Below are 16,507 nucleotides of genomic sequence, written 5' to 3'. Positions count from 1 at the left end.
ATACCATTTTCTTCATGGGCATTTGTCACAAAATGATGATAGCATTTTGCTTATCTAGCTTAACAGGTTGCATTATTTTTGTCATTTTAAAAAATGATTAGTCATAATTATTGGTTCTCCTACACCATGAGAAAAAATCCTACAAGTTCATTTAGAAAAATTTGGAAAATATAGAAAATTAGAAAAAGTCAGATTACCAATGGTCCTCTCATTAAATATATATGGGTTTTGTTTGTTGGTTTATTTCCTGGGTTTTTTTCCTATGCATTTTAGTAATTTAATTTTTTTGCACTATTGTGATGACATAAATTTATGAAAATTTGTCCCATGTATCGTTTGTGAAATTTTTCCTATGTTGTAATGGACTCTTTAAAAACATTATTTTAAGTATTTTCAAAAAATACAGTCATCTGGTTGCACCAGATTTTACTTCTCTGTTCTCATTTACTGAGGCAGGAATGACTTTTTATTTATTGCTACTATAATTAATACTCTAGTGAAGATTTTTTTCCCACAATCCCATTATATAACTCAAGCAATCTCTTTGGGGTGGGTTTCTAGAAGTGTATCACAGATTATGACTCTTTTTAAGGCTCTTGATAAGTGTTGCTAAATTATTTTCCAGAAGGTTTGAATCTATTTATACTCTCAAATTTAGCTTATGAAATGGCCGATTTTACAAAACACTCACTTGCACTATTATAATGGTTTTAATATGGATATAATGGGCATTTAATAAATAAGCCACTATTCAGATAATTGCTTACTAACTAGAGTTTAATAAATATATGCTATTATTTTTAATTAAAAGGCTAACATACGAAGATTATTTAATTGTAAGTTTTTAAAAACAAGTGAGACTACACATTCTTCTACATTGATGAAGACTATACTAACTTTAATTTTTGCAAAGCCTGAATTTATTGAAGTATGGGACATGTGACACACAGGTCTATTTGGTTTTATCCTAGGTTGAGTGGTGTCTGCAAGGACACGGGTAGACTGGGCAATTTCATTCCAATGACTCATTATCTAGTCATATTTAATTGTTATCACATTTAGATTGGTTCTAATCTACTAAAATAGAAACTACATGGGAAGGTGAGAAAAAAGTAAACAAAGGAAGAGATCTGGTTTTCCAGAGTTGAAAAATCATTTTAGAAAGACATCATGGTATATAACAGTGCAGGTTTTCATAAATTAATTAATTTCATGACCTACCTATCAGGCTGAGTGAATTGGAGCTGAACTATCAACTTGTTAAATTAAATCTAAATTCAAATAAATGACCATTACAGTAGGTATGATGAATAGGGAGCAACAAAGATTTTGAATACAGCACCACTAGTGAATTTGCAGAATGAAACTAATTGTGATATTTCTCTGGGTAAGCAAGGAGAGAAAGTATAGATAAAGTTATCTATAACATTTAACTTTTCATCCTTTTACCCCCAGAATTCTGAGAATTCACACTCACGTAATACACCTGGCTTCTGCTCTAGTGGTTTTCTTCAGATCAGAAACATCTCCCAAGCACAAGCAACGTTAAGCCCAAATGGAAGACTGAAAAAAGAAATATTTTTCGAAACTCACAGGTATAAAGGTCCTAAAGGCAAAATCATTTTAAAACCTCAAACAACCAAAATGTTTCCCATTTGTTTTCACAGTCCATTTACTCTATCGTACATCCCATTTTCCTGTTTTCTGATGACATTTGCTCCCGGGACAGGAGGGAAGGAGAAGGTGAATGCACATGTTTTCACAATGGGCTATAATATTCCCATCTTACAAATTATTGCTTTTTGTTTAGTCTATGCACATTACTTTGCATATGGATTATCACTTCGTATTTCTTTCTTATTACTTTTACAGACTCCTCTCCATCTGTAATGGGAGAGATTATAGAGTTAACAATCTGTTTTCTAGTTTAATCATTCTTCTGAGGCCAGTCTTTGAAAGATTGTTCATCTTACCATTTCTTTAAGCTTGTGTTTCTTTAAGATGTGCTAAACTATCAAATGTATTTTATTCTCACAACACTTGAGCATATTATGAGAAAATAATCAGTACGTGAATCTTTTTCTTCCCCACCTCCATCTAGCCTTAGTGATTCCTAGGGCTGTCTAGGCATTGGGGCAGTTACTCATTTTGCCAGAGATTCAGGATTATGTACCAATTATCTCCTTTTTTGAAGCAAACTCATTTCCAGGAGGTATGACGATAGTGTATTTGTCTCCAGATGTGGCCGTCGGAATGTCAGGTTGCCTCATGTCATTGGTTTTTGTGGGGTAAAAGCATGCTCTTTATTGAAATGTATGACACTTAGCAGTTTTGACTTTGGAGGTCATATCTCAGTGTGTTATGAGAGAAAGTTTAAGCAAAGTTTTTGTAGGAATCCAACCAGTAATGATACTTCATCTGATGACTAGACATCTTTAAAAGCAGTGCATATCACAAATTCTTATAACTGTGCCATTTTTTAGTTTTGATACAAGTGGAATGCAAAATATCAAAATATTGTAACGATTATTGTAAAAACTTGGAAACTTTCTAAGCAACTTATTTCTGTGTATTCATTCCCAGCTGTTAGCTTTTGATTTTCTTTAACCTCAACAAGTGGGACATTAGGTCCATTTTATTAGCCAGGGTAGGTAGTAAAACTTGGGCCGCCTATCCAGTGCTGAACTAAAACATTCCCTTCTAGGAAATGTAGTAGCAAGAGGAGTTTGTGTGTTTGGGGATGGATGGGGAGTCGGTCTGTTAAGAATGGTTATTAGTGATACCTCTGTGGCTTACCAGCTATGTGCCTGTATACAAATTAACTTTCGGGGTTCTTCTGTCCACATCTGTACCAAAAAAGGGACTGAATTCATGTTTTCAAAATTTCACACCACTTTAACATTTTAATATTCTGCAATCTGAATCTTATTACAGTACCCCATCCACAATTTCCCATAATCCTCTACTTTTGTGTCGTCCCTTTAGGGAACAATACAGTGACAAGCATTCAAAAACTTCACCTGCTTACTGATGCTGTATCTAAGATTTTAATGTAATTGTTCTGGAAAAGTCCTAAATAAAAAGCTCCAGTTTTAGCTCCTTTGAGAGAATTTGTCACAAAGGTATCACACAAAGGTATCACAAAGGTAAATATCCAGTTACCTGAGTCCATTCCTAAAATCTTAAAAACCCTCCCTTAAAAAAAAAAAATTGAAACTACAGATCCCATGAGTCCAATGAGGGGAACAGATATTTCCCCTGCAGCCCCTCCCTGCCCCTTGAATGTAGTTCGCTAAAACTCAGGTTGAGGCATCCTGAAATATGCCTGAAAGAAACGGCGGCTGTTTTGTCCCCAGTTTTCTGCTGAGCTCTCCCCGGGCTCCTTTAAATCGGTGCTGAGAGTGAGGAAGGATACAGAGCGACGCAGAGCGGGATGGGCGCGGGTGCGGCCATCACCTGTTCCGAGAGGGGCATGCGCACTGCGAGGGCGCGGGCGAGGAGGCGGGGCGCGGTGGGAGGGGCGGACGGCACCCGGCTGGCACAGCTCAGACGTGCTTCTCCCCGGCTCGGGGCGCTGAGGCGGCTTCGGGGAGTTGTCCAACATGGAGGAGGCACCGGCTGCGGGCGTCACCTGTGAGCGGGACTAACACCCGCCTGGCGTTCTGGGCAGCGGTGCCGGGTCCCGAGCCCTGGGACTCCGCCGCCTGCACGCCCCACGGCGGACCCCGGCTCCGGTTGCTCCTCGGGCCGCTGGGTTCCCGACGGGGACGCAGCGCAAGGAAGGAGCGCGGCGGCCCCGAGTCCCCCTGAGCCATGGGCAACGAGGCGAGCTTGGAAGGGGAAGGGCTCCCGGAAGGGCTGGCGGCGGCGGCGGCGGCGGCGGCAGCCGGAGGAGGGGCTGGCGGGGCGGGGAGCTCCTTGCACACGGTGATCCCGGCCGGCATGGAGGCGGATCTGAGCCAGCTGAGCGAAGAGGAGAAGAGACAGATCGCCGCTGTCATGTCAAGGGCGCAGGGGCTGCCCAAGGGAAGCGTTCCCCCGGCCGCTGCGGAGCCGCCTTCCATGCACAGGCACGCACAGCATGATATATATGTCCGGGCATATATGTACAGCTCCCCGTGCACATATGTGCCAGCCCGTATGTGCCAGCACGGCAGTACATATATGTCGCTTCCGTTCATTTTATTCTCCCTAATGGGGTGACGATAAAGAGATCATAAGCCTTATGATGGGCAGAATAAAAATGATGCATTGTAGAGTTTCTGGTGGGATAGTCAAGGGTTGCATTCTTGGAACTGTGATTTTAGGTTGTGATTTTTGGCCTTTTGGAACCTTTTCCCTCTAGGATGGCGTGGAGAGACGCCCTCCAGTGTTTTACTAATCTGGAAGTCTTCCATTAATAGAAAACGGACGTGTTGGGAGATGGATAGAACTGGGTGTTTACCTGTCTCTGTTTAAACCTCCTCAGTCATTTCGGCATCTTTTTCTCTGTGAATGATGTCTGAAATATTTCTGTAACAATACCTTTAATTCCCCTGGAGGTGATCTGTCCTTCCTTCCCACCCCACCCCCAGAGACCAGGAGCTGTTTAGGTAGAAGGTATAGATTGAACACACCTTTTATAGTCAATGAGGGACTCTAAATATGTTGTGGCATTAAACAGATGGTTTGGTTGCAGCAGACCAGGTGCTGTACATGTATTTCTGAATTAGTATATGCTATTTTTTAAACTATTGCTCTTTTATATGCAAAAGTATTTTAGTTGATGGAAAAATGTGAATTTGTTTTATCTTAAAATTAGTTTCCAATACATTTCAAGACAAAGCAAATAAATGACAACTTGCACAGGCAATTAAGAGCTATTCTGTAATATTAACGTTTAATTTCCCTCTCTAGCTCTCCATTTTCCTTCATCTAATAAATTAGTTGTTTTCTAATTAGAGTAGTAAGAGGGTATAATCATTGTGCCTGCCCTGCCTTTATTAATGTAAACAAACCCTTTAACTTTACACCCTCCCTTAGAGTACAGTTCTCTGTCCGTTGTCCTGAAACCATTCCTGCTTTAGGATAACTGAAGAGAGACCTACAATTTTCATTTGAGATATTGGAAATATGAAAGATGTGTATATTGTGGGTGTAGATTCTTAACCTCTACTTCATAAATGCGTTTTAACTTAGGAACTGTCATGTAAGTATATGAGTATAATTTTGTCAAATAATTATTTTAATTTAACATAGGAGAAGTGTAACGGACAGTTGAAATATTTTTAACATAAAATCTTAAATGCTTAGAATATATCAGCTAAGAACTCTGTGTTCTTGAAACGAAACCACCACTACTAGTAAAACTTGCTCTTTTATGTTAAATGTGTTTTTCAACTAGTAATATATGGGCTATTTCTTATAAAGTCTTTCTTATCCATTACCTTAAGTATTACAGCTTACGATATGTACCATTTTTCTCTACTGATGAAAACCTGACTTGGAAAAAAATGTTGAATGTTCATAAATTAGATTTTCATAGGGTAATAACGAGGTACAGTACTTTTATTAGCCTTTTAGAAATGTATGCTAGCTCTTTCACAGTTTTTCCTAAGAGGTACATGCAACAGGTTTCGCATGCTGGTTACACAGAACAAGAAAAAGTGTGAGCTTTTATTTCTACATTCTTAACTTTTCTTCTATTCAGAGGGTGGCTGAAAAATAATGATTTCAGCCTATGAAATTGGCTTTAAGCTGTACTTCTGTCCGATTCTACATTGATAATTTTGTTATAGAATTTTTTTTTTAGATTTTTTTTTTTTTTTTTTTTTGACAGAGAGAGATAGCCAGCAAGAGAGAACACAAGCAGGGGGAGTGGGAGAGGAAGAAGCAGGCTCCTAGCGGAGGAGCCTGATGTGGGGCTCGATCCCAGAGCACCGGGATCACGCCCTGAGCCGAAGGCAGACACTTAACAACTGCGCCACCCAGGCGCCCCTATAGTAGAATTTTTATTAACAGATAATTTGCGGCCTCAACAGTTATTGGTGAAAGCTTCATCTAACTGTATAAACAGTATGTTTCTGATTTTTGAGAGCTGCTTATATTTTAGTGAAATATTTTTATAAAGAGTGCATCATTTTTGGAAAGTTATTATCCCTGTATGTGATAACCAAAGAAACACTTGGTTTATCATTTAGATTTTTAGAAGTACAGTAACTTAAGTATATATAAGAAAATATATCTAAACTATTTAAAGATTGAAGAGGTTAAGTGTGTCAATTAGAGATGGTGGTTTGTTTTGTTTTGTTTGTTCTTGAATAAGGGTTGAGAGCCCAGACACCTAGGTTCTTAGCCTATGAATTTTAACAGACTCATGACAAATTATGTATACTTCTCAGCCATAGGTGCCTCAGTTTCCTTGCCTCCAAATAAGGCACGTGGCACTTGTCCTACCTGTCTTGTAGAATCATTATAAGGATCAATTACAGATTGGCAGGGATGTTTTTGTTTGAATTTTAATGTGAAGGGACTCTAAACATCAGGAGTAGTGATCTCAATATCAGCAATGAATGGCACTGGCAGTGATGGCTCCAGACACATTGTATGTTGAGTTCTTCACTGTTGTGAGTTATTTTGATGTGTCTACACCTTTTTTTACATATGGAAAAGTCAGTGCCATGTAGTGGAACTCCCACTCCCCTCCCTGCCCCCACCAGGAGTCTTGATACCAGATATCAGTGATTAACTAGTTTTATAACCTTGGATTAATCTCTTACCCTCTTTAAGCCCTAGTATCCTCTACGGTATAAAAATGAATAGATATTCCCCAAAGTTGCTTATATTTCTAATATCAAAAAACTTTATGTGACTCAGCACTGTCAAGTGTCATTGCCTGTTGTGCTCCAATAAAAAAATTTTTTTTTAGCATTCCAACAGCTTTAACATACGTATCCGTGAATGCATGTTTACCTTATTTGTAGCTGAAATATTATTTGTAGCTGAAATATATATTCTAATCTGGTGATGATAGTAGTAATGAAAGAGGAGGTTATATAAAACATGGTTTATTACAAACTAGAAGTTACAGGTTACAAACAAATGCTCTGGATTTCTGATTAATTGAAGACCCAGGGAAAGGCCATTTTATCACTTGGTCTCCTCATTCTATGTACAGCTACAGATAAGAGAAGGGCTTTACTGAAAAATGCTTCTGATAAGTAGAATATTTTATAGGAATTCTGACTGAATCCATTATTTTCTTTAGTATTCCTTTGCACCTTTCCGACTGGAAGGCAACTCCACAAATGTTTTTCTTCCTAGAGTAGCAGGCCAAGTCCAGGTTCTAAAATGCATGTGGAATGTTTCCATTTATATCTCAGAATGACTGTGAATGAAAAGAATTCAAGAAACATTAGCATAAAACAGAAACCTGATTCATTCATTCATTTATTCATTGTCATTCATTCATTCATTCATCAGACACTAATGCTCTAGTTAACAGGTTTGGTTCTAGTGATGCAAAAATGAGTAAAACAGTTTCTCTCTCTAGGAGGTCACAGTGGAGTATACAAGACACAGATTGCATTTTAGTTGTTTTTTCTTTTTAACAGAACAACCATTAACACCAAACAAAAATTGACCAAAAGACCACAGTTAGTTGAGACATCTTTATATTTTTGTTCAGTATTAAGCCTATATATTCTTTGATTGTCTATTTCTCACCTCCATATCTCCATGTTTCATGTTTCCCTATATAATTCTAGTAGCTGAAATTAGTTTAAATTGTAGGGCAGTCTTTATAGCTGTATCAGTATTTTCTCATGGGGATTTTATTATATACCTTATATTTGTAGGTGGTACATGCAATTATAATTTCTGCTGTAAGCAGTTTGCTTTAAATTTTAGTGTTGATATCACAAATATTTGGTATTCACAAAGTTTATTTTTTATTTTGTACATGTGTTGGATTATGTGAAACAACACAAAAACAATGATTAAGTTTAATAGTATTTTCAAGAGAGGACAATTTAGTTAAGAATAGATTTTTTTTTTTTGTACTCTTTAAATATAGGTCTCTAGGACTCTACTGGGGAACCAATTCAATAAAATATCTAAATAATTACTTATGAAATAAGTATTTTTGTAATGAAGTTCCTAAGCATGTGCCCTTTGTGAGAGTGGTAGATTTTATTAATCGAATGTGCAACATTTCTAGAATAATGTGAAGATCTGAACAGTGAAATTTTTGAAAATGATCTTGCTGTGGAAGGGAACACATAGAGTGGCCTGTAAAGAAGCATTCAAAATTATATTCCCCAAATGGAAATAAATAGTATTTTAAAAGATACCTTGGAACCATTGGAATTAGGGTAATAATTTTAGCTCCTTGTTTAAGTTATCTAAAATTTTTGTAACTTTTTCCTTGGAGGAAATTGCCAAAACTAAGAATTCTGTTTATTCAACTTTTATTAGAAAATTACTTTTTGCATACATTGGCTTTTATAAATTATTTCCTTCTGATTTTTTGCTATTTAGAAGTAATACTTCTGTATTTCTTTCTACTATGCCTTCTAACTTGATCTCTCTCAAATTTCTGTGCCATTTGGGGAATTTCAAAACTTAATTCATACTAAGTACTCAATGATTTGAAATTAAAAATTTATAATCTGGCCCATTAGCAGGTAAATTTTCATAGAACAAATTAAAACCTGTAGAACTTGACTGTGATCATCTCATATTTTAAGTGCTACTGAATAACTGTGTTTTTTTAATCAAAAAGAAATAAATATTTTTCCAAATTAAAGAGCTTCATATATCAAATGAAATACTCGTAATTTTATCTTTATGTAATTCTAATACAGCCTATTCTTATGAGTTGCAACTTTATCAGTAAAGAATGGCTTATTTTAAAAAGCAATGTATTTGATTTTTGGTTGAAAGTATAAAAAATCAACTATTTTAATTATTTAACCGTAGTCATCTGAAAATGATGATGTTTCCAAAACTATTTAAAAAATCCATTGTGTATGTTTGTGAATTAAAAGAAATTTTGCAAATTAATTACATTTTTAAATCTTTGTCAATAATAAATAATATTGATAGTCTAACAGTGGCAATAGTAAATGTTATAGAAAACATTAAGTAAAGAGATTATTATGTATTTTCTTCTGAGAAAAGTAATAGTACTTTCAAAAGTGGGGTCACAACCACCTTGTTGCTAACTGTATACCAAGCTGTATCTCAAGATTCTTTAAGCATCTATCATTATTTTGCATAGAGATCTTAGATTAAGAATGAGCTATCAGAAAAATAATTAAGTAGCATAACATTTTCCTCCTAACAGAAATATGGAATTGTTTCTCAAAAATTTCAAATTAAAGTAGGACTTCTCATTTTGTGAAGTTTTAATAAGAATAATATTTGAGGAATAATTTCTTTTTAGACTGAATAGGGTAAAACTGAATAATCATCAACTTTCTCAAGGTCCCTGAAAATGCATCACCTAACCTCCTTTTCTAATAAGTTCCCTGATGTCATGTGTGCCATATATTACTAATGTAACTACTTGTAATCAAGTAAAACACACAAACAAAAACAGTTGCAACAAGCTCCCACATTTTAAAATGAATATTTTTAATTCTTGGTGCTGCTAGTATTTGAAAGAATAGCATTCTTCAAACATGAATGTACTAGAACATGGCCCTGCATTGGTTTATTGAGTTAATATTAATAAGGTTTTAAGGATGGCCTGATTCTATTAAGCATCAAGGTAAACTATTATAAGTAATGTCTAACTAGGTATCTTAATTTTTCATCACTTAGTAGCAAGTACTGATTTTTCCCCTTCTTGTTTACCTTGTTGAAAAATCTCTACCCATGTTTAGAAAGTAACAAAGACTTAAAAGATTTTGTGATCATTTACAGGATGCTGCAGAATGCGTTCTGGTTGTATCTACTATGCATGCCTAATTTTCAGGCTCTAAGAAAGTAATGGCTCATTAATATTATTTTGAGTTGGGATATTTTCCATTATTTTTACTTCTTTTTGTTTCACTCTTTCAGGAAGCAAGAGTTGGATAGTAGTCATCCTCCAAAGCAGCCAGGGAAACCACCGGACCCTGGCCGTTCAGCTCCGCCTGGTCTCAGTAAGAGTAGAACTACAGACACTTTGAGGTCAGAGCAGAAGTCGCCTGGAAGGAGTCCTTCCACTATTAGCTTGAAAGAATCAAAGTCCAGAACTGATCTGAAGGAAGAGCACAAGTCTAGTATGATGCCTGGCTTCCTCTCAGAGGTTAACCCTTTAAGTGCTGTCTCCTCTGTTGTAAATAAATTCAATCCTTTTGATTTGATATCAGACTCTGATGCATCCCAGGAAGAAACTGCCAAGAAGCAAAAAATAGCTCAGAAAGAACAAGGAAAACCTGAAGGAATCACGAAGCCTCCTTCACAACAGTCACCTAAGCCAGGTCCAAAGCCGCAAGGACCTGTGAGAGTCCCAGCACAACAGGATGGCTCTCCCAAATCTTCTCAGCAACCGGAAAAGATGAAATCACAACCTCCAGGGACAGGCAAACCAACTCAGGGGCTTACCCAGGCGCCTCAGACAGACCAGGCACATCAGAGAGATGCAGCCAGGCCTCAGACTAAACAGTCCGACCCTGTAAGGGGAGAATCAGTTAAACCCTCAGTGCAAAGCCCATCCAAACCACCTCTTCAGCAAGCAAGTCCCGGAAAACCTCCAGCCCAGCAACCTGGACCTGAAAAAGTTGCCACGCCACACCCTGGGCCTGCAAAGCCCTCAGCTCAGCAACCAGGGCCAGCAAAGGCCCCGGCTCAACAGCCAGGGACAGCAAAGCCCCCAGCCCAGCCACCAGGGACAGCAAAGCCTGCTGCTCAGCAGCCTGGGCCAAAGTCTTCAGCTCAGCCTCTTGGGCCTGCGAAGCCTCAAGCTCAGCAGGCTGGGTCAGAGAAACTTCCGTCCCAGCAGCCAGCGCCAGCAAAGCCCCCAGCCCAGCAGCCAGGGACAACAAAATCCCCAGCTGACCAACCTGGGCCACAGTCCCCAGCTCAGCCACCTGGGCCTCCAAAAACTCCTTCTCAGCAGGTTGGGCCAACAAAGTCTCTGGTTCAGCAGCCTGGGCCAGGAAAAACTCCAGCTCCACCTCCTGGCCCAGCAAAGCCCCCTTCTCAACAGCCTGGCTCTGCAAAGCCCCCAACTCAGCAGCCTAGTTCTGCAAAGCCCCCAACTCAGCAGCCTGGCTCTGCAAAGCCCCCAGCTCAGCAGCCTGGCTCTGCAAAGCCCCCAACTCAGCAGCCTGGCTCTGCAAAGCCCCCAACTCAGCAGCCTGGCTCTGCAAAGCCCCCAACTCAGCAGCCTGGCTCTGCAAAGCCTTCACCTCAGCAGCCTGGCTCCGCAAAGCCCCCAGCTCTGCAGCCTGGCCCGGCAAAGCCCCCTCCTCAACAGCCTGGCTCTGCAAAGCCTTCACCTCAGCAGCCTGGCTCTGCAAAGCCCCCAGCTCTGCAGCCTGGCCCGGCAAAGCCCCCTCCTCAACAGCCTGGCTCTGCAAAGCCTTCACCTCAGCAGCCTGGTCCAGCAAAACCCGCTCCTCAACAGCCTGGCCCAGCAAAGCCTTCAGCTCAGCAATCTCCAAAACCAGTAAGCCAAACAGGAGCTGGGAAACCTCTGCAGCCATCGACTTCTCCATCTGTGGAGCAGACCCCAGTACAAGGCCTCCCTAAAACCATCTGTCCTCTTTGCAATACCACAGAACTTCTGTTGCATGTTCCAGAAAAGGCCAATTTTAACACATGCACTGAGTGTCAAACCACTGTATGTAGCCTCTGTGGTTTTAATCCCAATCCTCATTTAACCGAGGTGAGTGCATTTATTCATTGTGTTCATGTTCTTAAACCGTATCATCATTTTGCACAAAGGATGCTTAGTTTATCCCTGGGATCAGGATGACATTGTTTTCCTCTCATCCTTTCCTTCCTCCCCTCCTTCCGTCCTTCCTCTTTTTCTTCTCTGCTAATTGTAAATTAAAAAAAAATTAAATATTTTCTCCAATAATAGGCCCAAAATATTGCCACAATTTCTGATAAGTTTGGCATTTTAAAGTAAAAATGAATCAGTACAAAGATAGTGAGCATTTACTCATTGCACTCTGTCCCATAAGATCCACACTATTTATTGTGTAGCATACAGTGATATTTACTGTTTAGTATGCAGTGATATTACTTGAACTTTTAAATTCATATTCTGGCCTACCAAACTTAAGGTACTCTTAATTGGGATCATATGTGCTGGGAAAAAAGCAGACATTGTTTTTGCATTATAAATATAATTTTAATATAAAATTGGATAAACTTTTCCAAACTGTACATCCCCTTTCTCTGCCAGTGATTTTGATACGGTAGTGAAGGCATGCTTCGCTCATGAGAGTCATTAATAACAGTGTAAGTCAGTCTGTAAAGTGAAGAAGTCAGAGAACAGCTTCATCATTGATGGGTGTCTTCTCAGAAGATCACAGTTTGTATCTTCCAAGTCTTTGGGTAAGCGTTCCTGACCTATGAAATCATAAAGGGGCCAGTAGTGACACCAATGAGCTTGACATTGTTTACTCTGAGGATAGAAAAGTAATTCTCAAGAAGTCAGTTAATGTTAACCCAGCACTTAAAGGCACTGAATAAAAAAAAAAAAAAAAGATTTTAATAGGTAGAGATTTGGGGACATTCTGGGAGAAGGGGCAAAAAGCCCCAAACAGCAGAAAAGCTCAGAAATTCTCTGGAGTGAAGAAGTAACATAGTGAAGATGAGATAATAATATAAGTGAGAATAGAGAGGCTAGAAGAATACATTTTTAAAAGAAATCTGGTGGCTTCTACCCGGCGAGAAGGCACAGAATCACTTTGTCTGGAGGACAGCTGTTAGTGGGCTATGTGTGCATTTTGTCTGCGAACAGCCCAGGAAGGAACTGACAGCAGGCAAGGAAGAATTATGTGATTTAAAGATCCCTGAGAGAGGAGACTTGTGTACCCTTGTTATAAATGACGTCTATTTTATGATAATGACAGCATTGATGATTATTGGTAGCTGTGAGGTTAGTTGGGGTACTTACTGTGATGAGAGATTAAAATGATGTAAATTAAAAATGTGTTAACTTCTGGTTGTTTTCTGAAGTATCATTTACTCTTCTTATCCAAAAGTCCTATTAAGTACCTTAGCTTTTCAGATAAGCCATCTTTAATATAACGTTGCAGTTAATAAGAACATGCATTCAAATTATAGCGGAAATTTGATTATAAGTAGTTTATGTAGTTGTAGCTTCTAAAATTTTGGCGAAGATATGTTTCTGCTCATACCATATGATATTGATAGGAATGGACGGTAATAATGACTTCAAACAATAGGTGATCATTTCATAAAATGTCATTTTTTTGGCTATTTATAAAGTAGAGGCATGCAGTTGGACTTTGAAGCCATATCTATTATTAGAATACCTATTATATTGGGGCGCCTGGGTAGCTCAGTTGTTACACGTCTGCCTTCGGCTCAGGGCATGATCCTGGTGTTATGGGATCGAGCCCCGCATCAGGCTCCTCTGCTGGGAGCCTGCTTCTTCCTCTCCCACTCCCCCTGCTTGTGTTCCCTCTCTCACTGGCTGTCTCTCTGTGTCAAATAAACAAATAAAATCTTAAAAAAAAAAAAAGAATACCTATTATATGGAAGACATTTAATACATGTTTGGAAGGGTATAAAGATAACTATAATACAGATCTTAACAAGATCAAAGTGTATTAGGTGAGATAATACATGCAAAGGGCAACATAATTTGTGGTCAAGTGAAAAGAGTTATGAGAGATGGACAAGTACTCTGGACTTCAGATTAGGAAGTGTTCGTTCCAGTGGGTGAGATTGAGAAAAGTTTTGTGGAGAAAATGGCATGTAGGTCCTTTTGAGCTAAGGGTGGATACTGTTTCAACAGATGGAGGGCATGAAAGGGGGTGATGATTTGGCCCAAGACCTAGAGCCAGAAAAATGTAGGGTGTATTGAAGGAATCAGAGGTAAATCTAGGTTGGCTGAAGTGGTGGGGGAAAACAGGCAATGAGATTGGAGAGAAGTCAAGTCAGATTTTGGCCTTCCACATTTAGCAGGTTGCTGTGAACATTCTGCTTAATGAAACTTACCTTGCTTAATATGGTTGTACATTCAACCATTCATTCGTTCTGTAAGTTTGTATCAAATGCCTGTTGTGAAGCACCCATGAATGCTCTGACAGAATCAGGAATTCATTGGATGTGGTCTTTCTTCCAGGAAATAAAATAGGGAAAATAAAATTTGTAGATGAGAAAGAAAAAAGTATATATATGAGAAGTAACTTTGTACAGGGCTTTACAGTTGACATAGTTCTTTCTGACTTGTTTTTATCAAAATTAAATTTCCAGATAATTCCATGGGTATATATTCTGTTGACTGTAACAGTGAGAAAACTAGTGTTCAGATGGTTGCTATTGTTACTTTACTTGTTAGGATCATCCTGATAGTAAATACTCAAGCAGAATTCAAACCAAATCTTCTGATTCCAAATCTGTTTACTTGTGGTAGGAACAGAGATAAAGTGCTATTAGGTCCAAGGAAGGACACATCACTATCACTGGTGGAGGGTGTGTGGGCATCATATCTATCTTCATGAAAACAAAAGTATTTGGGTTGGAAATGTGAAGAATAATAGGATTTGGACACTTACGAAAGGTGTTGGGAATGTGGGGGCAGGTGTACCTCGCTGCCTCATTCTTGATGAGATGACCTCATTTAAACTTTCTATAGCAAGGACACCATTTGAAATATGAATGTAATAACGTATTCTCTGCCAAACGTATTGGGTTATTAGGAGGATTCTCTGAACATTTGCATGAGAAGGTACTTTTAAATATATTAAATGCTTTTTAAGTTGTAATATAATGCAACATGGATGAGACTTTTAAAGTTTACTCTCAACTTCTTTTTTATATATAGATGCGCTGTCATAAGTTGTTGGGCTCTGAGGTGTCAATCAAGAGCCATTTGATTTGTAGTATTACAAGTAACATTACTTTTAACTTTTGCTTTTTTCGCATAAGTAAAAATCTCATCTGAATTCTGGTTCTGAACTCTAGGAAGGCACCTTACCCTAATCCTCTGCACCATATGGCCAGTTCCTCACTCCTGAATTATCAAGGGGTCAGAGTTGGGAAATTAGAGCTCCGGATAGAAGCTGAGAGCTTCTGTTTCAAAAGATAAGACAGATGAAATTTTGGGAATAATCACGACTTCTGAACTGTTCAATAAATCCATGAGGAGGTGAACTTCTCTGCATCCTCTGAAGAGGACGTAACACTCTGGGTCATATTGTCTTCAAATATTCAGATTGAGTAAACAGTTTTTCTATGCCGGACAGGGACAGAGGCAGGACATTCTTTAGTTTAATTTACATGGATTTATTATTTGCGAGTTTGATGTTTATATGCAAGTAACTCAATACTATTACTTTTGTAGTCTGTGGGTTAAATAGAATACTGCTTTCCTGTATCAATTCTTGAAAAAACTAGGAAAATTTCTCTGTTATTTTTTGTTACCAACATATCAGAATTATGACTATATTTGTTAAGAATATCCTGGCTCTTAAATGAGTACCAATCAGGGGATGGACGATTGGAGAGGTTTCATCATTCAGACACAAGCTTTAGGGAAGGGGATTTTTACTTCCTTAACTAAATTTGTCAGCTTTCTCTTACCCCTGCCCACCACACACACACACACACACACACACACACCCTCACACAACTCAAATATCTGTGTGAAGAGGATGGTATTTAAACCGTCCACTCTACTGGCTGTCAAGATGTGTGCTGTTCCAAATAAACCTTAAGAATCTACTGGCTCTAAGCCTAGACTTTTGATGCCAAGAGGAGTTTATAGCTATCTCTTCTTGCCAGTCCATTAACAGAATAAATCTCAACAATGCAGTTCTCTCTTTGGGCTTGCTTTTTGACACAGGAACTGAACATTTGCTTTCTAAATAGCAACTAAAGCTTTTTTTATTGTTGTTTTTGTTGCTGATTTACTTGATCTCTTTTGATGTGTAGCCTGGGGCAAGATTTAGGGAGAGATTTAAAGATTTGTCCCTAACGTCTAATAATTCCTGGTTCTTATCAAATTTTGTAATATATGAAGTGACTTGTCATTTTGCAGAATGTTGATAATGAACCAAATGCCAGTGAGGAAAGTGGATTTAAGGTGCTTTGTGTTTTTTTTTTTTTTTTTTTTTGTCATGATGGCCCATACATTAATCAGTCTCTTGGCTGATACCAGATATTTTATTTAACAAAAACCTGGCTATATTTCAGGAGTTAAAAAAAAAAAAACGAAACCCAAAACAAACATACCTGGACCTGCATATATACTTTCTCCACTTATTAAAAAAACAAAACAAAACAAAAAAAGAAATTCTTCAGATTGGCAAAATGACTTAACTGGACACCTCTT

At 38.4% G+C, this 16,507-nt stretch overlaps 1 protein-coding gene across 1 annotated transcript in view; it reads left to right on the top strand.

Moving 5' to 3' along the window:
• The first annotated feature begins 3,545 nt into the window (after positions 1-3,545).
• Positions 3,546-16,507, top strand: part of PCLO (piccolo presynaptic cytomatrix protein) — a 372,284-nt gene continuing 359,322 nt past the window's right edge. The window contains exons 1-2 of the mRNA XM_026504655.4: positions 3,546-4,070; positions 10,045-11,857. Of these exons, the coding sequence (XP_026360440.3) occupies positions 3,814-4,070; positions 10,045-11,857 (2,070 nt within the window). The 5' untranslated portion in view covers positions 3,546-3,813. The remainder of the gene's footprint in view (positions 4,071-10,044; positions 11,858-16,507) is intronic.

The sequence above is a fragment of the Ursus arctos genome, unplaced genomic scaffold (genome assembly GCF_023065955.2).
Source record: "Ursus arctos isolate Adak ecotype North America unplaced genomic scaffold, UrsArc2.0 scaffold_3, whole genome shotgun sequence".
Lineage (NCBI taxonomy): Eukaryota > Metazoa > Chordata > Mammalia > Carnivora > Ursidae > Ursus > Ursus arctos.
Note: the sequence above shows the minus strand (reverse complement) of the source record. Positions and strands in the feature narration are given on the sequence as shown.